General features: G+C 33.4%; 1 protein-coding gene across 1 annotated transcript in view; it reads right to left on the reverse strand.

Moving 5' to 3' along the window:
- Positions 1 to 393: 393 nt before the first annotated feature.
- The window catches only part of LOC150090349 (calcium-independent phospholipase A2-gamma-like), an 84,277-nt gene continuing 58,896 nt past the window's right edge, over positions 394 to 25,774 (reverse strand). Inside the window, exons 5-9 of the mRNA XM_090389825.1 lie at positions 19,698 to 19,964; positions 14,750 to 14,807; positions 10,137 to 10,328; positions 6,171 to 6,366; positions 394 to 681 (exon numbers count right to left, since the gene is read on the reverse strand). Coding sequence (XP_090245951.1) covers positions 431 to 681; positions 6,171 to 6,366; positions 10,137 to 10,328; positions 14,750 to 14,807; positions 19,698 to 19,964 — 964 coding nt within the window. The 3' untranslated portion in view covers positions 394 to 430. The remainder of the gene's footprint in view (positions 682 to 6,170; positions 6,367 to 10,136; positions 10,329 to 14,749; positions 14,808 to 19,697; positions 19,965 to 25,774) is intronic.

The following is a 25,774-nucleotide window of genomic DNA, read 5'->3' on the forward strand; positions in this document are numbered from 1 at the left end:
ACAGTTTGTTGAAAGGTAACTGTATTTGTCTTCTGTTGTACTTTGTAGTTCCAATAAAACCCAACACTCTTCCCTGCTTTCTGACTGCACTTCATATATATTAAATAAATCATTTTAGAATAAGTATAGTATGATGTGTCACACTCAGTTGCTGATACCAATTAATCCTGTAAATTATTGTCTTTTCCTTGGATTGTGATCTTCTGATACTATCTCATGTTAGCTTTCTTAAAAAAAAAGTATAAATATGAACATGAGGACTTACTTACATATTATAAAAATGAAGGGGATAGGGAGGCTGGATTAAATTATGATTTCCTCCTTGTCACTGATTATGAATAACTAAAATGGAATTATTTTACCTTCACATACCAGAGATGCAAAGAACATAAAAAAACTTGATTTTTACATAAATACAAAACTAATGGCATCACCAATTCATTTTTGAGTAGAGATTCACCCAATCAAAAGTTTTTTTAATATAATTCCTTGGTTTTGTAAGAGCTGAAGCAGCATGATTCAACTTGTTTTCATTTCTTCTCATGTACATTTGTGCATCTACTTTCAGTTGTTGAAGTTTCTCAGGACGATTCTCATCCAAACTTAAAAATTCTGTTAAATAAGGATTGAGACGAAAATATGCACTTCGTGGTAGAAGGTCATGCAAGATTGTATGAACAGCTGGAAAAAAGAAAAATAATGTTCAGAAATAATCCATGCATTTATAAAATGATTCTAAAAATAATAATAATTACAAGAAATTTGAAAGTAAAAGTTTATTATCATAATGTTATCTTGAATGGCTTAAGCTGACATTGATATACACTCCCCCAGCCCAAGCTGTTCAAGGTTTAACCAACCAACAATGGTTAAACTGATAATTAAAGTTACTTGTTTATGATAGCACAGCCACATAATTTGAAAATAAATAAGCCTGTGACTTACTAAATTTATTAAAGCTCATCTGATGCAATTCTGCATAATATCAAGGAATGAGGAAACTTAAGATGTTTTCAACCTTTAATCAAAGAATTTTAAAGTACACATGAAATTATGCAGTGAGATCTACAGCACATGCTGATGTATTGTAGATCTCACACATCGGGATGGTCAGAATGTTGATAGAGTGGATGGTGACAATGGCTTGCATATAAAAATACTGCAGGTTCACATACTGTTATGGATATGGACATTTGTAAACTTTTTTGGGTAAGCTGTGACTGTGTGTAGAGATTATGTCAGTAATGTCTATGATTTTATCAAATTATTTAATTACATTAAACACACAGATTTCGTGTCAATGGAAGGTAAAGTATTTCTATAGCTGCCCGTCTTTCTGCAATGTCACAGTTAGCAGATTTCAGGAAAACTAGAATTAAATACTAAAAAGAAGACTTCTATTTGAAGGTAGAAAATTTAGTGCCTTTTTCCCTAAATATATATATTTTTTTAAACTTAACCTTCTCTTACTCAATATCAAGAAAATATTACAGTGCAGCAAATTATTAGTATTAGTAATGGCTACATAGTGCAAGGAAGCCTATGGCTTATGCTGGGCCAGCCAAAAAAAAAAAAATAAAATAAATAAATAAAAATAATAATAATAAAATAAAATAAAATAAAAAGAATAAACACAAATTAAAAATAATAAAAATTAATAAGAGAAAAGGAAATGGACAACCTACGCATTTCCCTCCTCCCTTAGGTAATTATCCAGCTGAGCTTTGAATTTTCCCAGACTGTCAGCCTCTACCACCCGTGTAGGTAACTTATTCTAGTAATTTATAACTTGCTGGCTAAAATAAAACTTCTGCAATCCAGTCTAAACAACTCTCCCGTAACTTGAAATTATGGCCCCTAGTTCTAGAATCATTTATAATCATTTTGCTTATGCCTCTCAGAGCCTTAAACACCTCAATCAAGTCTCCTCTAAGGTGCCTAGTTTGCAAGCTCTGCAACCCACATATTCAAAGTCATTTCTCATATGGATGCCCTTTTGCTGATCTCACCAGGTGAGTTACCTGTCTTTGGACCCTTTCAAGAAGAACAATGTCTTTCTTTAGGTGCGGTCTCCATACTTGAACACAGTATTCCAAGTGTGGTCTAACAGTAATAATTAAAATAAAATTTAACAATAATGGGATTATGATGTCCTCATCTCTACTAGCGATTGTTTGATAAATCATCGATAGGACACCATGGGCCCTCCTTGTAACCAGTTTACAATGCTTGGAGAACTTCGTATCTAACCGTATTGTAATACCCAAGTCCCTTTCCTCCACTACCAGCTTTAGTTCAACTCTGCCAAGTGTATAAGTTATTTTGGGGTTACTGTTCCTCAGGTGTAATATCTTACACTTTGCTGGATTAAAGCATGGCTGAAATTTTTCTGACCATCTCTGAAGTCTATCTAGGTCATTCTGAAGAAGCTCTGCTTGGCAGCAATCATTAACTACTCTACCAATTTTTACATCATCTGCAAATTTAGACATCACACCCTCTATCACTTCATTGATGTCATTTATGAAATCAAAAACAACAGTGGTCCTAATACTGATCCTTGGGGAACCCCACTTCTTACATCAACCCAATCTGAGGAATAACTATTTATCACAACCCTCTGCCTCCTGCCCTGAAGCCACCCTGCTATCCATTTAAGGATTTTTCTTGTGAGAACTGCTCATGTGAGACTAAGTCAAATGCTTTGCTGAAATCCAAATAAAGAACGTTGAAATTATTCCCTAAGTCCAGCTCTTGAGTGACCCTGTCAAAATAGCTTACCAGATTAGTTAAACATGATTTTGCCTTTACAAAATCATGCTGAGTATCCTTCAGAATTCCATTTTTATCTAAGTGATCCTGAATTCCACCCTTGATCATAGTCTCCATGATCTACTGAAGTTAGACTAATCGGCTGATAATTTCCCACTTCACTCTTAGAACCGCCCTTATGTATTGGAGATACATTGGCACTTTTACAATCCAATGGAATCACTCCTGAGTCGAATGATGCTCTCATAATTAGCCTCAATGGTTCAATGCACTCGCCACCTCCCTTAAGATTGTAGGGTAAATGCTATCAATCCCAGGAGCCTTACTGGCCAGTTGGCTCAAACGTTTTTTCATTAAATAAATGTGTGAAATTTCAACATCATTAATTACATTTTTTCAACTTCACTCCCAGAATTTCTCATTGACACGAAGGGTTTTTCTTCTGTAAATATTAATGCAAAGTAACTGTTGAGTTCATCTGCAACTTCAGCTGGGGTATCTAATACTATCCCACATCCATTACATAAGGGTCCGATCTGGTTTGCTCTTCTCTTCTTTGCATTTATATATATGAAGAATTCCTTATCCCCCCTCTTTGCCAGCGATTTCTCATAATCTGCCTTTGCCGGCCTAACCTTTTCAGTGGCATTATTACAGATCAATTTGTAGCTGTTATAGGCTTCAGTACTTTTTATTGCTCCGTAACTTTTCCATGCCTTCTTTTTCTGCTCAAGTAATTTGGCAACTTCATCATTCATCCAACTTGGAATCCTCCTCATGGAGTATTTTTTTAATGGTATATGAGCATTCAAGGCTTCTGTGATTAATGTTTTAAAGGTATACCATAATTCAATTGTATTCGCTCTCTGTGAGATATCTACCCAGCTAATAGAGGCCATGTAGCACCTTAAGGCATTGTAATTCCCTTTCCTGAAATTATAATCCATTCCTTTAACTACTGCTACCTCTGTCTTCATCGTCCACCATAGAACTCCATGATCACTTTCTGCTACTGGTTTCTGTACTGTCAGCTCTATTACGACATCTGGTTCATGTGTGATGATGAGGTCTAGAGTATTCTTTTCCCTAGTACTTTCCGTGACATGTTGATAGAAATAACAATCATCTAGTTGATTTAAAAATTTTGTCTGCCATGTGACGTTTCCTTTGCATTTGCTCCAATCAATTAGAGGCAAATTGAAATCACCCATAATAGACATTCAAGCTTACTTGTCCATTCCATTTGCATGTAGAGGCGCTGATCATAATCTTTATACTTTTGCTTCCAGCTATTTCACACCATACAGATTCTATACTAGCATGCGAAACGTCCGAATCTGGGAAAGCTTCCATCGCGCTCAGGCTACTTTTGATAAGATGCATGACCCTACCACCCCTTCTATCTTCCCTGTCCTTCCTAAATACCTTATACATACCATACTGAAACTCATCATCCCTTATCTCTGGGTGGCACCACATTTCTGTAAGCCCTATTATGTCAGTGTTACTTGTCCTAACCAGCAGTTCGAATTCACTCATTTTATTGACGGCACTTCTGATATTACCGTATAAACAATTAAAACTTAGTGTTCTTGTATAGTTAACTATCCTGACACACCCCTCAAAGTTATTTAAGCTCACTTCCCTGGAATTTGCTACCCATTCATTTGAAACACTTTTGCCCTCAGAACATCTTGCTACTATGTTCTGTTGCAGTAACAAACAAATACTCTTGACATATGTTCAAGAGTTAATTTGACCAATACTATCAGATAAACTCATATCTATATTACCCTTGTCCCCCCCCCCCACAAACTAGCAGTTTCCCTGAACCTTTAAGGTATCCTCAATAATACTGGCAATAACTTTTGCACCACCTTTGTTTAAATGTATCCCGTCTCTACAAAACAGATTCCTTCTACCTACAAGTGCGGGCCAAGCTGATAGAAATTTCTCCCCAAAAGCCTTGCCGAGTCCTTCAAGGCTTGAGTTAATCCACAAGGCTTTCAGCATATAATCCTTCCTATCCTTGTGCCTGGGCAGAATTGAAGACACATAGACATTGTGACCTAACTCGCAACATTTCTTCAGCATGGTCCTATATTTGTCTAACAAATCATCAGATTGTGTATGCTTAATATCATTAGTCCCCACATGAATAATAATATTCTCTTTTCACTCCTTAAAATCTGACAGTCTGTTGGTGACATCATTAATAGTTACTCCCGGCAGACATACCCTGGTTCTAGTCCACCTATTCTTATTACAAAAAAATATTTCCCTGACAATGGAGTCTTCTAATAGAACTAAGTCCCTTTTGAACCAGAGTAATTTGCACTTGGGTATTCTGTTTTGGAGCCCAAATCGGGAGTGCATCACTTGGTAGGTTGCTAGAGTCTTGAGTCCCTGGCGAGCTCCCAGTTACATTATTCTCGAGGGCAAGTACCCATTTTTTTCAGTGACTCAAATTGTTCCTAAAGCACCAAATTGTAACTTAAGATCGGTGCACTCCTTACAATGGTGACAAAGAAAAGAATTTCTAAGTGAGCTAGGATTATCCACTAGGCCAACTTTGGAATACATGCCACAGGTTCTGCAAAGGATAAAATCATGACTCACCAGAAATCACCATCAGCTATTTCTGTATGAGTCATGGTACTCTCTGACGAAGTGTTCAAGGCAGATCTTGTAATAACCATTATGAAATTTACTAATTATTAAAAAAACAAACTTTCAAAGAATTATATTTATAATATAAAAAAAATAAATCAAACTATTAAAAAATCTTTGAAATTCTGCAAATTCTGCTTTACTTCACTAATCCTACTTTTATCCCCTCTTATCTATGCTCCTTTAATGTCACTATTAAGAGCTGTAACAGGCACGTCTGCTCACCACGAATGCCAACAGTAGAATGTAAAATTATATCTAAATCCATGTTTAATGTAACCACATATTTAAAAAAAATAAAATCAGCATAAACCTACCTTTTCTATAAATGCGGAAAATATTGGTCAACATGTGCTCTCTGGTTAATATCATTAAAATAATTTCACAAATAGATTATTATGTCACAAGCTATTCAGAGATATAAAGATTTCTTTATATTATCTATAGATTTCAAGATTACTATATATTTAGCAATATTTTGTAATTTTTCCAAATGAAAAGATAAATACTTTGCATGCATTCATAATATATTAATTATTCAATTGTTTTCAAAGAAAAAGTTGCTCAAGTATGAAAAATAGAATAACTTTGGTTGTTGTTATATAGGCATTAAATTAAGCATTCATAAATTAAGCAATTTATGAATTTTTTTAATTGATACAATTCCTTTTAATGGAAGTAAACAAATATATGTAACTGAGTAATTCAAACATTACAGACTGACTTACATTCGGTATCAGTGGCACTATCAAGTATCTTTAAAACTTTAGTCTTTAGACTTGTTGATGTGAGGGCTGCATGCACTTGTGGAACATATCTACCATTGCCTACAGATATAACACACTGCACATGTTCACCTGGCCACAAAAGTTTTGCTTCATGAATTGCTAAAGCTGTTGGGTTGTTAAGCAAAAGACCTCCATCCTAAAGTAACAAAAATCATATCTAAATTAGAAATTCAGTAAAAGTGTGTTATAACAAGAATTAGTAACACACCTTGCCAAAGTGCTTGCTTTAACTGAGTGCTTCATTTTTAATAAAACTACTTTAAAGGGTAGAAACTTGTTACTTAAAAGAAATCACTCATGCTAAATATGCTTAAGCTTAGTGTCACTTGTTTAGACCAGAAGGTCAGCAACCTACAACAATGATGCCAACAGTTCCTTAAAAGTAAACCAATACATTTCACTAAAGTACAGTTCAAGTATAGGATAAACAAGCAGAAAAGCATGCACCATATTTTCCAAATATAATAAGCTACACCCCTGAAATTATGGTCTTGAAATTAAAAAAATATTTTATGCGCTAACATAATTTTTGACAAAAATAATATGAACACATTTAAATATAATCCTGTTCTCACTTCAAGGTTGCAGAGTAATGAAACCTATAAATTTTGAATACTAATATAGTATAAAGAATACTCAAATGTAAAAATAAGTAAATAAAAATAATCAAAATAATTAAAAAATAAATTAGCATGTAGACAAAAAAACTATAAATGTCATGTTCTCATGACCACTGACTGAGAACATTGAAATATGAATCCCTCACAACATATGTCATTAATATTTTTACATTACGCATTAACTGTTGTTCGAAATTCTGCACACAACAATCACAACAACTCACATTAAAAAAGTTTCACAATGCTCCATATAGCAATATACATTACTTAAGACACATTAATTTGAATTTTTGGATCAATGAGTGGCTCTAATAATGTCAAAAAATTAGCTATGTTGCATTTCCATTTGGGACTCCACTAGTTGGCAAGACTGAAATTTTGAACAGAGTTTGCATTTTATCATTTAATCTAAGCCCAAGCATCATCTCTTAGTAATAACAATAAACTATGTACCTTTACTGAACCTAGACAATCCAATGAAGTTTACTTTTTTGTTAATTGATTATAAGCTACACCTTGCTTTTAAAAAGCAATTTTAGAAAAAAAACAAGTGTATTCAAGCAAATGAATATATGGTATATAGAACATTGATAAAAAAAAAATTTAATTTTACATGAAAATTAGTATTCTGAATTATGAAAAATTAGCAAGGCAACTGATATCTGCAAGTTACTGCCACCATTACTATTCACTAATGAAAACAAAGACATAACAGATCTGAAAGACTGTTTTTAGAGCAAAAGAATTAAATGCCTGAATAGAATTAAATGATTCCAATCGATCATACAGAGAATTTGCATAAATAAATGCTGATACCTAATAATATTTAATTTCTAAATACACTTATTTTGATCTATCTCAAAGAACACTAGTCATAGCTATAGTAGTACATAAATTGTAAGCTTCATTTCTGCAACTCATTTGCAAGATGAAAAATCTTGTTTTTTGAGAAGAGCAAAGTGACTTTTGCAAAAGGTAAAAATTTTCAAATCACTAAATCAGGATAAATGGCAGCACGTTAGGAAGCATGCTATAATGCCAACTTTATATGACATAAGAGCAAGATATCAAACAAGCAAATTAAAGGCCTTGTTAAGTAAGAGTATTTATTTATAAAAAATCCGATTCCAGTGAAGGAGCATAATATGCAAAGTAATCTGTCTTTTGAAAGGAGAAAAGAATGTACTGAGGAACAGTGCCAGATCAAGGTATTTCCATGCCCCGGGAAGAAAGATTTTTTGGCACACCTTATAAAGGATATACAGGTGGCCCCCGCTTAACGCTGATAATTCGTTCCGGAAAAACAGAGCGCTAAGTGAATCCACGCTAAGCGAGCGCCACATTCCCATAAGGTAACATATGTATTTGTAAGTTGCGGTCGATGCCATAGGCTATTTCCTAATCAATAATAAACGGTAGTGAAAAGATGCACAAATGTCGGTCGAAATATTTAATATTCAAATATTTGTACATATAAAATATTCTGCATTACATACATATATAATTATGTGGTAACTACTTACGTATCAAAATTAAACTTAAAATTCCAATTAAAATCATGAATTTAATGGATCTAAATTGATTTTAATTGATTTAATTTAATTGATGAATTTAATCATGAAAGATGTCGATTTTGGGTTGGCCCTCTTCTAAATAAACAAAGGGTTTTAATTTTAAATCCCCCGCAGCGTTACCACCTAACAATAAAGTCACCCGATCCTTCGCCACTTTGAAACCTGGCATGTTTTTTTTTTTCTTCTTTCACTATGAAACTTCTTTTAGACATTCGTTTCCACAAAAGTCCTGCTTCATCTATGTTATAAACTTGTTGAGAAGTATAACACACAATACCCCTCTTCAATAATTTTAACAAGTTCTTTTTTGAAAGTTTCGGTTCCTTGATCTGCACTTGCGGCTTCTCCATAGATTTTAAATCTATTCAACCAGCCCTTACCAGTTTTAAATGGTTCCATATTTTTTTTTTTTAGGTGAGTTTTCTTCAGATCATCATATTGGCTGATCTTTCTCTTCTATAATATTTAACTTAACTGAATTCTGCACTGGATATTATCTTCAATAAAATTAGTTATGTCTTTCCATTTCAATCCTAATAGTCGGCCTAGCCCTAGTTGCTTGCAGTGGAACAGCTATCTTTCCCGCTGCTAAAATTAATTCTTTATTTTTTTATAATTGTTCTTATAGTTAAACTTGCAAGTCCTAAATTATGGCACACAACCGCTTATCGTTGACTGGAATCGATTCGCTTCAAAACGTCTAATTTAATTTTCAAATTCAGTATTTTTCTTACATTTATAGTCTTCGTACTGCGTCCAGACGTTGTTGCTTTTTCATTCTTATCGGCCATTATTAACTCTTCGAAAATGTAACTGCATTGGTTGCATTAATTACGATACAATGTTCGAGTAAACTGTCCGTTACGCACGATGTCTAATACTGTATTGAGTGATGATTAGTCTTTGGATAAATGCATATAACGCAAATATTACAAGCAATATACTTGATGATTTTTTAAAATGTTGATCTCGGAACTACGTAACAAGTCACTGTACTGCATTAAATTAGCGTGCGAGAAAATTTCTCAAGTCGGCGTGGGAAACGTTTTAATGCTGTGCTGTTTTGCTATTCATTTTCAAGCTATCAACTCCATCAAATGAAACGATTTCATTAAATATGCAAAAATGCAATCTGTAAAAGAGCGTTATAGTGATCTGTGAGAGCGTTATAGTCAGATACGGGTTATAATATAAGAACAGTGTTATAGCGAATCAGCGTAAAGCGAACAGCGTTATAACGGGGGTCTGCTGTATATATATTTTTGCCTCATTGTTCTTCTGTTTTTGGCACCCTTTAAAGAATGGCACCCCGGGCATTCTTTGAAGATTAAGGTACGGGCTAGCCCTGCTAGCCCGTACCTTAATCTGCCACTGCTGAGGAAGAAATCAAATTGATATTTCACTTGTCTACTACGGATTCAGTCCCAGTTGTAAAAGGGGTGAAAAAAAGTTGGATAATACTAGCTCTCATATTCTAATTTTCCCCATACCACATAAACTGGGACTATGTCAGCTAAACTGGAACACAAGTTTTACAACCAGTGTAACACTAGTTCTACTATACTATGAATGATCATCCTAAGTATGCATTATACCTAAGCATCTCCTTGTAGACCCCCAAAACTAAGAATGTTAACAGACAGCAGTCATAACTCTTGAAACAGTCTTACCAAAAATGCAAATAAATTTAATTAAAAATATATCAGACTTACCTGATGAACAATATCGTTTAAACAAAACTCTTCAAAATAGCCAGGAGCTGCTCCAGAAGCACGGATAGCTTGCCATATCATATAAGAACTGCTGCCAAGGAAATGAGACTGTACACGGAATGGAAAATTATAATTTCGAAAAACAAATGCTCGCAAAACTGGCAGATTCATGGCTGCTGAAACAGTTGCAAGCTGTAAGAAGAAAAGACAAAATAAATAAATAAATAATTTACTCATTATTTCTCAATATGAAATTAAATTTGATATTCCATTTAAGTTCACTGCTCAAACTGATTTAAGCTTGGTTCTTTGTGAAACTTTGCTTTGATTTAATATTTATTTTTTTGCCAATACAGGCATACCTCGGTTAACGTTACCTCTGATAACGAAGCTTCGATATAACGAAGTCGGCAATTTCAAGCCCCATTTAACATAAAAAAAAATATATTCCAGTTCAATCACCTGAAATCTAAACAAACTGAAGAAATTACGGAAACTTTTGGGGCTTCTCGTGGTTGGTTCGAGAAATTTAAAAAACGGGCCAGGATTCATAGTGTAAAATTAACAGGAGAAGCTGCAAATAAGTTTCCAGAAAAACTAAAGGAAATCATTGAACGTCAAAATTTTCCAAATTTGGTGTTCAATGTTGACGAAAGCGGTTTGTTCTGGAAACGACTACCAACAAAAAGCTTCATTTCTATTGAAGAAAAATCAGCTGCTGGGTTCAAAGCAGCCAAAGACCATTTAACGTTACTCTTTGGATCAAATGCCTCTGGCGATTATAAATTAAAATTGTTATTAGTTTACCATTCAGAAAATCCGAGGGCGTTAAAAGGTAACATAAAAATGAATTTACCTGTAATATGGAAAGCAAATAGAAAAGCGTGGGTTACCAAGGAGTTATTTACTGATTGGTTTGTTAACCACTTTTTTCCTGAAGTAAAACGGTATTGTCAAAAAAAAAAACAACTTTGAAGAAAAAGCTCTTTTGTTGTTAGACAATGCTCCGGGACATCCTACTGATCTTAACACGTTGGACACATGCATTCCTGTCAAAGTTGTGTTTCTTCCAGCAAACACAACTTCCCTGATTCAACCATTGGATCAGGGAGTAATAGCATCATTTAAAGCTTATTATCTGCGTCGAACATTAAGCAGTTTAACTGATCTAGAGGATAAAGAGGAAATGACAGTTAAAACTTTTTGGAAAAACTACACCATTAAAAACGCAATTGAAAACATTGATAGTTCTTGGAAAGAAATCACTAAGAAATGCTTAAATGGAGTTTGGCGCAAAATATGGCCAGAAGTTGTACTAGAAGAAGAAAATAACATCCAAGAAATTAGAAATGAAGTTATCCAGATGGCTCAATCAATAGGTTTCAAAAATGTCGATGAAGAGGATGTTAGAAATTTATTGAATGCAGAAGATGATAGTTTTTCAGTGGAAGATTTAGAAAACCTTGTTAGCAACGAAGACAAAGATAACGAAGACGAGGTTAAAGAAGTTCCTGCCGAAAAAGTGTTAACAACCAAAGATTTAAAAAGGTGCTTAAATGACATTGAAAACGTTTTAAATTTTTTTAGTGAAAATGATCCTGATTTAGGAAGAAGTGTTATTGTTAAGCGATCAGTGTTAAATGCAATAACTCCATATAGGCAATTGTTAAATGAAAGAGAAAAAGAGCATAAACAACAACTTTAGACTCGTATTTTAAAATGTGATTTCACTTTGTATGTAAGTTGACTGTTTATTTAATAAAACTTTTCTTTGTTCAAAAAAAAAAAAGCTTTTCATTTTCTTTACGTAGGAACGTATCCCTATTCTGGCCATAGTATTTTTACCTCTGAAAACGAAGTTTCGCTTAACGAAGTAATTTCGTGGAACGCATCCTATTCGTTATTCGAGGTATGCCTGTATTGCCAGTTTTACTATTTTTTTTTTGTCAGTTTTACTATATATGTAATATATTACCTGGAATGAATTACTACAAATAGATTAACTTTTTTTATACACATCTATACTAAAATATTTAGTACAGTACTAAATCTAAATGAAATGACCATTTAAAAATATGAGATATCACTAGGACAGTTGTTTCAAAGCTACTGACTTCTCAGCAGCCATTGGGTGCTCTATTAGCAAACACATGAACTGTGAATAAAGTATTTGTCTCAGTGAACAGCCAAGTACTGTATGGAAGTAAAACTCCCATTTAAATATATAACAGCTATTATTTGTTTTTAATTCTTGGAACTGTACTACATAGGCCAAATGCAGCCCAGTTCTAGAATTAAAGGGACACATAACAGTTGTGTTTAAATGGAAGTTTTATTTCCATACACCACTTGGCTGTTCACCTAGTCAAAATACTTTACTTGTAGTCCATCCTATGTTTGCTAACAGAGGCCACTGATGCAAGTAGTTTTGAAACAACTGTATTTGGTGGTGTCTTAGATTTTTAAACATATAACAAGACTTAACTATTCGGCTGATACTATACAATTTAACAAGATATTAGCACCTTAGGCAGAACTGTGTACAACAGCATTTGTCTCTAAGTTGAACATAAGCTCAAGCTTTAGTGGCACATAGTGTTCAATTTCAGTGGGAACAGAATGTTTCATACATTATCAAAAATTGAATGCAATAAATCTTATAAATTTTATTGATTTTAACCTCCAGGTTGAAATATCCCCATCCAATTCTGTAGTACTGGAATTAAAAAAACTACCTATTTCTCCAATGCACAACTTGTAAATTGTGAATTCAGCAAATTTCCTTACCCTATACTAAAACTGACAAAATATATATTTGAACAGTTTCAGAAGATAAAATGAAAAAAATAAAAATAACTTGTTTCAAAACTTTAAAATGTATTAAAACTTATTTATTTTAGTTACTGCTTGCACTGGTTCTTCCAAACCTGTTTCACCAATGAATAAAATATATTCAAACATTGAGCTAGTTTTCTACTCCAACTTGGCATAGACTATACATTAATCATCTACACAATAAACTGCAACAATCGGAGGTGCAGGAATTTTATATAAAGACAGATAAGGAATAATTTACTCATTTCCAGAATGCAACTGCCCAAACTGATAAGAGATCAGGATGCACAACACCAGAATTAAAAATTCTGGTTTTTTATAAACTGGTTCTGAAATATAAACCAAAATAAGTCAGGCATTCAAGAGAAAACTCAGTTGAGGGCTGCAGTGAACTAAGGCACCAACTTTGAAAAAGGAAGGAATATTCCTTCCAAAATGTCCTGTCACATTTCTGTAAAATTTTCAGCACAGAATAACATGGTATTATCAATGTTCATTATTTAAATATTATTTCCGATTAAGGACCAATTTAGTTAAGAAGATAAAATTTCCCATTTTTCCTTCTGAAGTTTTTTTTTTTTTCCAGTGCATTTTTCCATAAGTAAAATGCACTGGCTATAAGTAATCGAGTATAAGAACTCACACAAACAGAGTGTCTGTAAAATAGCAGTCTCAGGACCTGGCAAATGGCAGTTTTTAGTTTTTTTTTTTGGGCAAAAAAATCTAAGCAAGCATGAACTTTCAATTTAAATGACAAAATCTGAGCATACAGATAAACAGAAATCATGTCAAAATAGTCAATCAACTGCCAGTGCAGTAGGCTATTAACACATTCTCTATTCACTTCAGCTTATATCCTTATTAAGTTCATAGATTTTATTGTAGCATTAAATGTAGTACGAAAATAGAGTAGCAAAAATTTTATTTTCTCACAAAAATATTATTTTCCTCTAAGTGCTGATATTATGAGTTGAAGACCTGCTTGGGATTGGGCTGCCAAGAAGTCACAATGTTTATTTATTTAGAAATAAAAATTTTCGTATCTAAATATAATGCTGTATTGGGTTTAGAAATAAATTAGTTAATTGTGACTTGTTTCTCCACTATACATTTAATTCATGAATGAGCATATTTCATGTCTCACAGTCAGCAGACTTTCTACTGTAAATCAAGCATAAAATGCCACTTCAAAAATCTCTCATATAAAATTTGCTTACTTACAGCAGTCAAAAGTCGGATGGACACTAAACATAGAATACACCCATTTGTACACCGCACGAGGAGAAGAAAGTGTTACTGAATTAAAAAATTTCAGGCATTCTACTTGTATCAAAACTATGGTAATATCCAATACAACAGATCAGTCTGATTGTTAACCATAAAATAAAGTGTTCTGATAATTTCTATTCCAAAACAAATCCAATTTAAAATGCTTAACAAAAGAATACATGCAAATACATGCAGAACAAAAGAATGAAAAGAATATATGATGCACTACATTTTTCATTTACTTCACTAACTACAATTTTTCAACATCTAATATTCAAGTTAATCACTGAGAAAGTCCGATCATTTATTTTAGGAGATATTATAAACACAAGGCACAGCAAACATTAATTAAAGTGAAAATAACATACTTAGTACTGATAAAATAATACATGAAGGCAAAACTTGCATAGCATCAGCCGAGAAAAAAAAAAAAATCTTCATTGTTGTATGACTAGTTATTTGTTTTAATCCTTCTTTAAATTTACATAAAACTCATATACGTAACTTACCTTAGGTCCGTTGAGAGTCCTTGCTGTTTCAATCATAATCATATCATTAAAAGCTCTCCTGAAAAATTACAGGATATTCCGTAATTAAAAAAAAAATACAATAGATGAATTACACAGAAAATATCAGGTAATGATATATCATAAATATACAATAACAAAACTACTAAAATTTTTTCCAATCTAAAACAGCTATATCTATGAATCAGGTCTCCTTTAGGCTTTAAAAACAATAAAACACACTTTAAACAGAATAATGGCATGCATACTGCTGAATGACATAATTATAATAAATTTCTGTTAATGCTCTGAGAGAGCCATATAGCAAGAGAAGTTTTTCAAATAGGCTTTCAAAGAAGGCAGAAGCCTTTGAAAGCTTCAGTTATTTTAGCGCTTTTAATCTAGTATATTTTATTGCATTTTAATTCAGTATTTTATTATCATTTTATTTGTACATTCACTGTAAATTATATTTGTTTTATTCTATCCTAATTCAGTATTTTATTATCAGTAACATTTTGTATAATCGTATTTTGTTTGATCTACTGTAAATTTAAACAAACTTTTTAAGATTTTGGTTTTCGTTTTTACTTCAATGGTTGGTGAGAAACACTAAAAATTATAGTAGCAAGAGAAGTGTTGACAACTTCACCAATATATCAAAAGAAGTGTTGACAACTTCACCAATATGTATATTACTATTCAGTAATATACACAATGTGTATATTACTGAATTAAAAAATTTCAGACATTCTATCTATATCAAAACTATGGTAATATTCAATACAGATCATGTCAACCATAAAATAGAAAGTGTTATTACCCCAGGTCCATGACCAGCCTCCCGAAAATTAATTAGAAATATTAAAAATTCAGTTTAATATATGAATAATATTATACATATAAATTTTAAGCATGGATCATTTCATGAAAAAAACTCGTTCTTACTTCAGCAAAATGTTTGCTTGCATTTACACTTCGCTACACTGTGTACCATATTAAAGATTTTTGAAAGCACCTAGAAGCAATACTTCATGCTTGCTGAGATGATTTTCTCTCTTCTCGAAAAGCATATAATCTTAAAAAATATTTTTGTCTAGTTTAGTCCTTAGCAATTTTTGCTGTCCTAAGCGTGACTTCTAGTCAAAGAAAGGATGTCATGTGCTGTTTACAAAAATTTACTTTGTAATTAATGTAATGCACTTGATGAAGGGTAACCATATGCCCCTCCAGAAGTATCTTTGTAATTAGTAGTCCACTGATATACTCTTTTATTGTATCTCTAGCTAAGGGGAGAAACTGGGGTGTCTACGGTAATTAATCTGCAACTGAATACTGAATAAATCGAAGCAAACATACAGCCAATTTCTAGCTAATTTTCTCCCTTGGAAATATGGTAGTAGGATGTACCATAGATAAGAGCAGTGCTTTTTTTTTGTAAAAAAATAGGTGCCGGTACTCATTCTTTGCTATCAGGAAAAATTGAAAATTAAAAGGATATGAAAAGTACTCTAAAATTTTTTTTTTCCTGATATTGTTACTTTCGTAGTAATGTTTTTGGAATGAGAACAACAAATTTAGTATATTAACACAGTTTATTAAGTATAAATTAATTATTCAAGTATATATAGAAAAATAAGTAAAACGTGAATAAAATAAGTAAATAAATCGGTCAACTACTGAGTGCTGGGCACTCAGGATGACACGAATGGTCGTTAGTGTAGTATCTCAAATAGAGAGCTTTATGGTAATTGAAAAAAAGTTTCTAGTACCCCAGTTTGGCCTAAAACTTAGGAAATAACGAAAACATTGTCTATTTGAGTCTTTCCAGTTGTTGTTGTGAATGTCAAGGGTGGGAGAAGTGACTCCGACTTCTTCCTGGAGAAGCAATTAAAGTCTCGGGGGAAGAAGCGACTGGCAGGTGAGGGCTGTGCAAGACTCCACGCAGGCGCCTCTCCACCACCACCACCTCAACACTGGCTCTCTGAGTATCTCCTTGCCGGGACAACTCCAGCTTTGAAAATACTTCTGGTCGCAAAATTTATAAATGACCTTTATAGAAATATTAACTAACTATTTAGCAACCTTTCTGTCACCAAAAGGAGAGTTACTTAGTACAAAAAAGTGTGCTATCAAAGTGCAATAAAAAATTGGTTTTTTAATTTTAACACAAAAATAAATGATAGATTTCAATCGGAATAGTTTTCCCTTGATAAGCATCGAATAACGCATAGCTAATGTGATTTTCAAATTTTTAGCTCCATTAGCGACGGAAATAGAGAGGGGGACATGAAAATTACTCACATTTTCCTGCCGCCATTTTTAATTTTAAAAATATTTTAAAATTATATTTTAAACATACTTAAACCCCCCTCCATTTCTCAAACCCATGTAAAATTTCTAGTCAATAGGTTGAGTGGTTCCAGAGATACAATGCTGTGACAGATGAACGGACAGGCAGACAACCGAGTGACATTTTATATCACTCGGTTGTCTGCCTGTCCATTCATCATATGGCCCCTAAAAATAATAAGTAAAAATAATTTTATAATAAAGTTTTTGTAGACTATTCCAAATTTTTATTAAGTTTTCATCCAACACCCTATGCCGACTTCTTTTCTTCCTCTTTGTGTGTGTCGGTTGCTGAATGACATTTCTGAAGCAGCCACGAATTAACATATTTTGCTGGATCGAAGCTGGTCACCGGTCGGCATACAATTTTAAGAAACAGTAGTGAAGAAACTGTTTTTGTCATCCACGAAGCTCTGGTTGGGCTGACAATCAGATTCATTTGTGAAAATCCTCGTTCACATTCACTTGATGAAATTGGTATCATACTCAGAGCGTCCATCAAATTCTTCAATTCTTCCGAAACCATCTTTTCAATTAGGTACTCCCGAAATCCACGAATTTCATTTAACTGTAACCTAATTGACAATTTCATCATCGGTATCGTCACTAGTTCTTAAATTTGAATTTTTTTTTTTTTGAAACTGTCCAAAATGTCAGTGTCATTCGGATATTCAGGTACTATAACCATGTAAACAGAGATGGGGAAAATTTATGGAAAAATGTGGATAACGCACTTCTGCGAAACAACAGACGATTATTTGTCGGGCTAAAAGAAAATCACTTTTCTAATTCTCGAACAAGGTGCTTGCAGTTCGTTCACGAATGTGTCCAACCTACAGCCCGCTGCCTGGAAAGCAAACTAAAACAGCATTTTAAATTTTGTTAATTATCAAAAAAAAAAACAGCTCATTAAATGTTTTTTTCAGTAAATGTAATTGTACTTAATAAAATTTTCGAATATTTTCAATTTTACTTTTACATGCAACAAGATATGGAAAATGTAACACACTAAAGAAATCCAACTATGAATTTTTTTGAATATGGCCCCGTTACGGGAAATGTTTGAACACCACTGCAGTAGAAGGTGGACCAGAGCCCATTGGGAATACACCTTGATCTGCTCACTGCAGACCAGCGCGACTTCTCTGTATGTGGGACGGGTGGTCGGATAGTTTTTACCAGGTACCACTAAGTTGTAGAATGGTAATCCCTTCAGCTCTTTTAATTCGCGCAGCAGCACTAATTGCCTAAATTGCCTGAAGGCCAGAAATGCAAACAGGGCGTACTGAGTTAATTCTCTCCTAATTCATTCACTATATGAAAATTGTCTCACTCAACGGAAACTATTTTAAATGTAACTTCCAAGGGGAATTCAAAATAATTAAACAGAGGTCCAACTGAGTAATTTAGAATTATAAAAATGGTTATACAGTTTTATATAGAAAATATCTTAACAACAGACAGTGAAAAATGTAAATTTAGTTAAATAATTTTAAGCTTATTTGAATAGTAGATAAACATTTGAAAAAAATTTACGGAATATTACAAATTTCAAAGTGCACTGCATCCAAACGTCACACGTCACCGTTAATAAAGGTGCCAGTACGCCACACCGTTACGTACTGTCACAAAAAAGCACTGGATAAGAGTATATATAGTATTCACTTTTTCCAGCTTCCAATATGAAATTGCTAGTTCTTTGAACATACATTCCTTTTTTCATAATTCATTTTGGGAGACATGATCATACGAGTTATATATCCGAAACTGCAGTATGAAAAGGTGTGTTATATCGAGGTTGCACCATACCTGTATGTGTTATGTTTTTCAAATACTGTTCTTCCATATTTATCAATGTAAACTAATGGTTGAAAGCTATCATAGGCAGCAGTGGTTCTGCTTATGTTCAGCAGAAAGAATATTATTAAAAATTTATAGAGAGCTTGCACTCATTATTTTTAATCATTTTACTCAAGGTTTCCAAAATGAAATTATTACATTCTTCTTAATTGTATTTGATGGGAGCGAATTCCAGTGTATATATATATACAACATTATTAAACTGATTTTCACATTGGACATGGAAAACAGTATATGGTACCTTAGTTTTGTAATGTTTATAGTATTACTGAACAGGAAAAAAAAAAAAGATTAACCAAATTCAAAAATATACCCATGCTACAGGCATTGGATCAAAGTGATTCCTTCATGATCATACATGCAACAAAAATTTTTATATGAAAATTTATATAGTAATTAAATGAATTGATATAATCCAGCTGAAAAGAGAATATCTGGTAAATTCTTTTAATATAAATAATTTTCTATATGATAATATTTCTAAATAATAATTTTCTTCAATGGAATATTTGTGTAAATGAGAATCGTACCAATGCGATTGGGGAAGTTGGCTGTTAGGGTATCACATAAAACTGAATCCCCTTTGTAGGCAGTTTCATTGAAATCATTAGTTTATAGACTCACATGAAGTTCAGAATTACTAAAATAAACTTAGGTATTTATTGTCATAACTACAAACAAACTGGTATTATTAGAATCTTTCAAAGTGATTTTAAAAAAATTAAGTCTGACAACTTACTTTAGTATATTGACCCACATATTAGTGTCATAGTAAGCATGATTCCAAAATAAACGACCTGTTCCCCACCAAGCACTCTGCTGAAAAACCTCCCAGCTAAGTTGTTTGTATAAAGCTTCACATTCATCTAGAGTTTTACGAAGTCCCCCAAGAAGCAGGACTAAGATTGCACCAGTACTTACACCACACATATAGTCAAATAATTCATGCATTTGTTTGCCAGTTTTTTGCTCAAGGTGGCGAAGAGTTTCAATTGCCATGATTCCCCTACAAAAAAAAATAATAAATACATACATATATTACTTGCTTTTTTAAACTTAAATATATAAAAAATATGCAAGCTATTTTACTATAGCTTGCATCTATACTATCATTTACAACTATATAATATAGTTGTAATGGGAGTATACAACTATATAATATAGTTGTATACTCCCATTACAGTGCTTTTGAAGGGACTGGTCCCAAAAGAGCACTATAAGTGGGCCTCTGCTTTGGAGACTATTTCTCATTTTTGATCAATATTTTGGCTGATAATGTTGATTTTTTAGCTTTGTTTGTAGTGTTTATAAAGCAATGGTTTATTGAAAACCAGCATGCTTAATGTACTATGCTTGCTTTTTTAGCATCTAAAATCTTTTTTTTTTTTTGCTTTAAAAGAAGGGATTTTTAGAAAGATTTTATTAAATTAAACTAAACATATCTTGAATATTACTGTATAAATGTGATAAATAGTATTAAAATAATATTAATGCTGTTATTAATAAAATTTATCTTTCCTTGGTGATCATCATCATCAGCCATTTTCAATCCACTGCAGGATGAAGGCCTCTCCAGCAACTTTCCAGTTCCTTGTGTTTTGAGGAACTGGAATGTATCTCCTTGGTGATACATATTTATTACTGTATCACCAAGAAAAGAATGCATAATGTTTCATAGGATTGCCCATAGGACCAGAAGAAAATGGCACTAAAGCCAGATAGCACTATAAGTGGGAAGGTTATAATGGGAGTTTACTTTATACAATTTTTTTTTATGTTTAACTAACTTCACATCTTTAGCCTTACTAACACCAAATTGGTCTGAAATATTTTCTGTTAATAAAGCAATGGTTCTTATTAAGATTTCAATTCAACAAATCTTACTATTAACATCTATACTATCAAAAATCATTTTTGCTTTCTTGCATCATTTGGCACTATTAATACTAATAAACTTTATTTAATTTTCATGTTACATAATTATAATACTTAATCATGGAAAGGCGAAGGTAAAATGCTGTAGAGTACAGTGCAATTTTTTTTTTTTTCAGATTTTCACTTCAGGGTAGCAGGGGAAGGGCTCTATGGCTCTGATGACTTATAATGGGAGTTTACTTTATACAATTTTTTTTTATGTTTAACTAACTTCACATCTTTAGCCTTACTAACACCAAATTGGTCTGAAATATTTTCTGTTAATAAAGCAATGGTTCTTATTAAGATTTCAATTCAACAAATCTTACTATTAACATCTATACTATCAAAAATCATTTTTGCTTTCTTGCATCATTTGGCACTATTAATACTAATAAACTTTATTTAATTTTCATGTTACATAATTATAATACTTAATCATGGAAAGGCGAAGGTAAAATGCTGTAGAGTACAGTGCAATTTTTTTTTTTTTCAGATTTTCACTTCAGGGTAGCAGGGGAAGGGCTCTATGGCTCTGATGACTTCCACCAGTATAGAATAAAATTTCTGTTACTGGTAATACAAGGTGGAAGTAATTATGGCTTTAGTGAATGAAAACAAAAATTTTTTAGCACAGGGGATAAAACTGCTGATTATGTGTTATTCAGAATGGGAAAAAAAAAAGAATGTTAATATTAACAACAAAGTTTCATTTCAACTGTGCAATAAATAAAACAGACAGATTGTTTGCATTGGCAACAAGTTAGAAAAAATATTCTGGTTGAGAAACAAAAGATAAGATTTATTCATATGAATAATCATTGAGTTACAGAATTTTTTTGTAATAAATTTAAATTTTATTCTGAAAACTTCCTTTAAATTAATAATACAGAAATTCCAAATTAGCTTAACAATTTAACAAGCATATAACTTTATTTCATTTGAATTTAATAAACCATACCAAGTACTGAATGAAATCTGTAGTCACACAACATTTATTAGTTTTATTAGCAAACAATAGTTATGAGTTTTGATAGTAGACTGCGTGCCCAACATAAAAAACAAAAAGGTGACTTTCAGGGAACCAAGATCAGCATTTTTCTCTTTTGGCAATCAAATACTGAAATGCAAGTTCAACAATGTTTTTCCACATAATGTGGAAGATCGTCACCCATCATCATCATCAGCCATTTTCAATCCACTGCAGGATGAAGGCCTCTCCAGCAACTTTGCAGTTACTTCTGTTTTGAGCACTGGCCATCCATTTACTACCCACAAACTCGTGAATTTCATCTATCCATCTCTGCCTTTGTCTTCCAGGTTTTCTTCTAGCTCCTCTTGGATACCATTCTGTTATTTTCTTAGTCCATCTGTCATCATGTTTTCGAGCTATGTGTCCTGCCAAAGACCATTTTAGTTCTTTAGTTTTGATAAGAATGTCCTTTACTTGAGTTTGCTGCCTAATCCATGTGTTTCTCTTCTTATCTAACAGTCTGATTCCCAATATGATTCGTTCCATTCTTCGCTGTGTAGTTCTCAGCTTCTCTTCCATTCTTTTGGTGAGTGCCCAAGTTTCACTTCCATAAGTCATGGTGGGGAGTATACATTGGTTCATTATTTTACGTTTCAGACAAACTGGGATATTGCTCTTCAGTATGTGACTATATTTCCTGAATGCTATCCATCCAAAATTTATTCTTCTCTTGACTTCCAGCCATTTATCATTATTACAGCTAATAACTTGTCCCAGATAAGTATATGACTCCACATTTTCAATTACTGCTCCTTCAATCATTATTTCCCTTTCTGTGGCATACTTGTTCATCATTACTTTTGTTTTAGCCATATTCATCTTTAGTCCAAAATCCTTACTAGCTGTGCATAACTGATTAAGATTTTCCTCTAATTCTTGGGGATCGTGGCTTATGACCACAATGTCATCTGCAAATCGTAAATGGTTTAGGTACTCTCCGTTCACATTGACTCCTTTCTGCGACCAGTCTAATCTTCTGAAAGCTTCCTCAAGGGCAGCAGTAAACAGCTTCGGAGATATTGTGTCTCCTTGTCGAACTCCTTTCTCGATTTTAAATTTCCTACTGTCTTTGTGTAGTCTAATAAAGGAGGTAGCACTCTCATATATTTTCTTCAAAATCATAATATATGGGGTATCAATGCCTTGTCTTTCCAGGGCCCGAAACATTGCCTTATGCTGTATGGAGTCAAATACCTTTTCATAATCCACAAATGCCAGGCATAATGGTGTTTTATATTCATTTGCTTTCTCCATTAGCTGTGATATTACGTGAAGGTGATCCATAGTTGAGAATCCTGTCCTAAAGCCAGCTTGCTCTTTCAGTTGATCCTCGTCAAGTATTCTTTCTAATCTGTTAGTAATGACCCTTGTGAACAACTTGTAGATGTGGGATAACAAGCTAATTGGTCTATAATTTCCAATTTCTGATTTATCTCCTTTCTTATGCAGCAAAACTATGATTGCATTATTCCACTGCTTGCGTCACACCTTTTCTAATGCACTTTGTGAAGAACCTTGCCAGTTTTTGTGTTATGTCTCTTCCTCCCAATTTTAACAACTCTACAGTAACTTCATCTTCCCCCGGGGCTTTCTGATTCTTCATTTTCTTCAATGCATGTTCTACCTCATCAGGAAGAATATCGGGTATTTCGTATGTGTTGCTACTTTGCAATCCATCTTCCTCACTGCTGGCATCATTCCCCTGCTCCTTGTATAATTCTCTATAGTAGTCTTCTGCTATTTGAATTATGCCTTCTCTGCTGTTTATAAGTACACCATCGCTGTTCTTCAGTTTCAGTATCATTTGTCTTTCTGTATTACTGCTCATGGCTGCTGATTTAAATCCTTTGTTTTCCCTTAATGCTTGTTCTACTTTTCTTGTGTTAAATCTTCTTATGTCCTCTCTGAGTCTCTTTCTAATGGCTTTACATAACTCAGTATACTCAATTTTCTCTCTGTCAGTGTTTTTCTTGCTTTTCATTTGTCGTCTTTGGTTCATTATGACAAGTGTTTCTTGACTAATTTTTTCTTCTTTGGATTTCTTTTTCCCTATAGGTTTCTTGGGCTTTATCACTTTCAAAAAGTTGTAATATTCCTCGTCGATATCTTGGTCCTGAGCAGTCTGCAGAAGCTCAGACTTGTTCAAAGACCTTTGTATTATTTACTCGAGTCAGTTTTTTCCTTTTCTTTCCTACATCTATATCAAGTGTACATCTTACCATTCTGTGATCACTTCCAACATTTACCTTATTCAGGACGGTAACATCATTCACAATATATCTTCTGTTAGTGAGGAAGAAGTCGATTTCATTAGTAGTTAATCCATTTGGACTCTTCCGTGTCCACTTTCTGTTCACCCTTTTCTTGAAAAAAGTGTTCATTACTGATAGCCTTGAGATTCTGCAAATTCCACAAGTCTTTCACCTCTTTCATTTCTTTCACCAATTCCAAAATTTCCTATAGTTCCCCTTTCTGCGCTGTTTTGTCTTTTTCCAACCTTAGCATTGAAGTCTCCCATAATAATAGTGTAGTGGGTTTTCTGCTCATCTAGAAGACTCTCAATTTCGGTGTACATTTCTTCAACCTCTTCATCATCATGGCTTGATGTTGGTGCATAAATCATCATAATCTTTGGCTTGTACCTCTTAGAAATCTTGAGTATTAGTCTTGACACCCTTGGTGATGTACTTTTGAATTCCAAATTGTTGTTTTTAAAATCTTTATGGACCAGAAACCCAACTCCACCTTCACTCCTTTCACTGTTTCCATTGGTGTACAGCAGATTTCCACTTGATAAACTTATAAGTGATTCATTTCTTCTTCTTGTTTCAGCCAACCCAATGATATTCCAATTCACATTTTCTAATTCCTTTTCCAGCTCTAATATCCTGTCTTCACCGATGAGTGATCTTACGTTATAACAGGCCAAGTTCAGTTTCCGTGCATGGCAGCCTGGTCGTACCCAGAGATTCTTAGCACCCTCTGCTTCCACTCTGATCCTCTCGCTGCCATAAGAGGGAGAGTGAAAGCTGCTGGGGACTGAGGGCCATTTGTTTTGTCGTGCTGTCATATGCTGGAGGGTTTGGTCTTTTCCTCTTCACGCTGACCAGGCGTCTTGAAGAGAACCACTCTACACGTTCGTTGCCACCTAAGTGACGTAACAGGGCTTACCATCGAGAAGGTGTGCATGAGTGGATTTTAGAGAGGCAGGCCAACCGGACTTCTCCTAAACCTTCTGTAATAGAGAGATTGGATCCATCAGTGTTTTAGGCTGAGTGTCTGATAACACACAGGATACCTGTTCCCCTCTAAGCCCCCAGTGAATATTACTAGTGGCAAAATGGTATCTGGAAGCAAGCTTATATGGCATTGACTATATATATATATATTAGATCAAGTTCCCAATAGATTTTGGTTTTCAAGTGGTGGTGATATATATATAATATTGATAAAAATAAGATGTAATGATATATCTGAAAGTGTTAGCAAACAAGAAAAAGTATTAAAAAATTAAAAATATTAAACTGGGTTATGGATCCAGGGTACCACTAGTAATAGCAGAAAAAACCAGCAACCATAATGAAATATACAAGTATATATTATTATCAGTATTAGGTGGAGGTGCTGAACTGTCAGGTGTAATTACCATGGAAAAATTGAGAACACAGGCATGGTAAAAACAGAATGCCTGAAATAAAATAAAATTAAACTTTAACATAAAAATAAATGATAGTACCTAAAGCCGTGGGTCCTAGGACTTTAACTACTTCGTTAATGGGGTTGGCAGTGAAAATCATAGGAGCCACCGCAATAAGCCGGGTCTCTGTTTCTGTTATGATGTATACGTTGAAAAGAATGTGTACATATAC

Source organism: Mastigoproctus giganteus, chromosome 2, assembly GCF_048544385.1.
Source record: "Mastigoproctus giganteus isolate SK-2022 chromosome 2, ASM4854438v1, whole genome shotgun sequence".
Taxonomy (NCBI): domain Eukaryota; kingdom Metazoa; phylum Arthropoda; class Arachnida; order Uropygi; family Thelyphonidae; genus Mastigoproctus; species Mastigoproctus giganteus.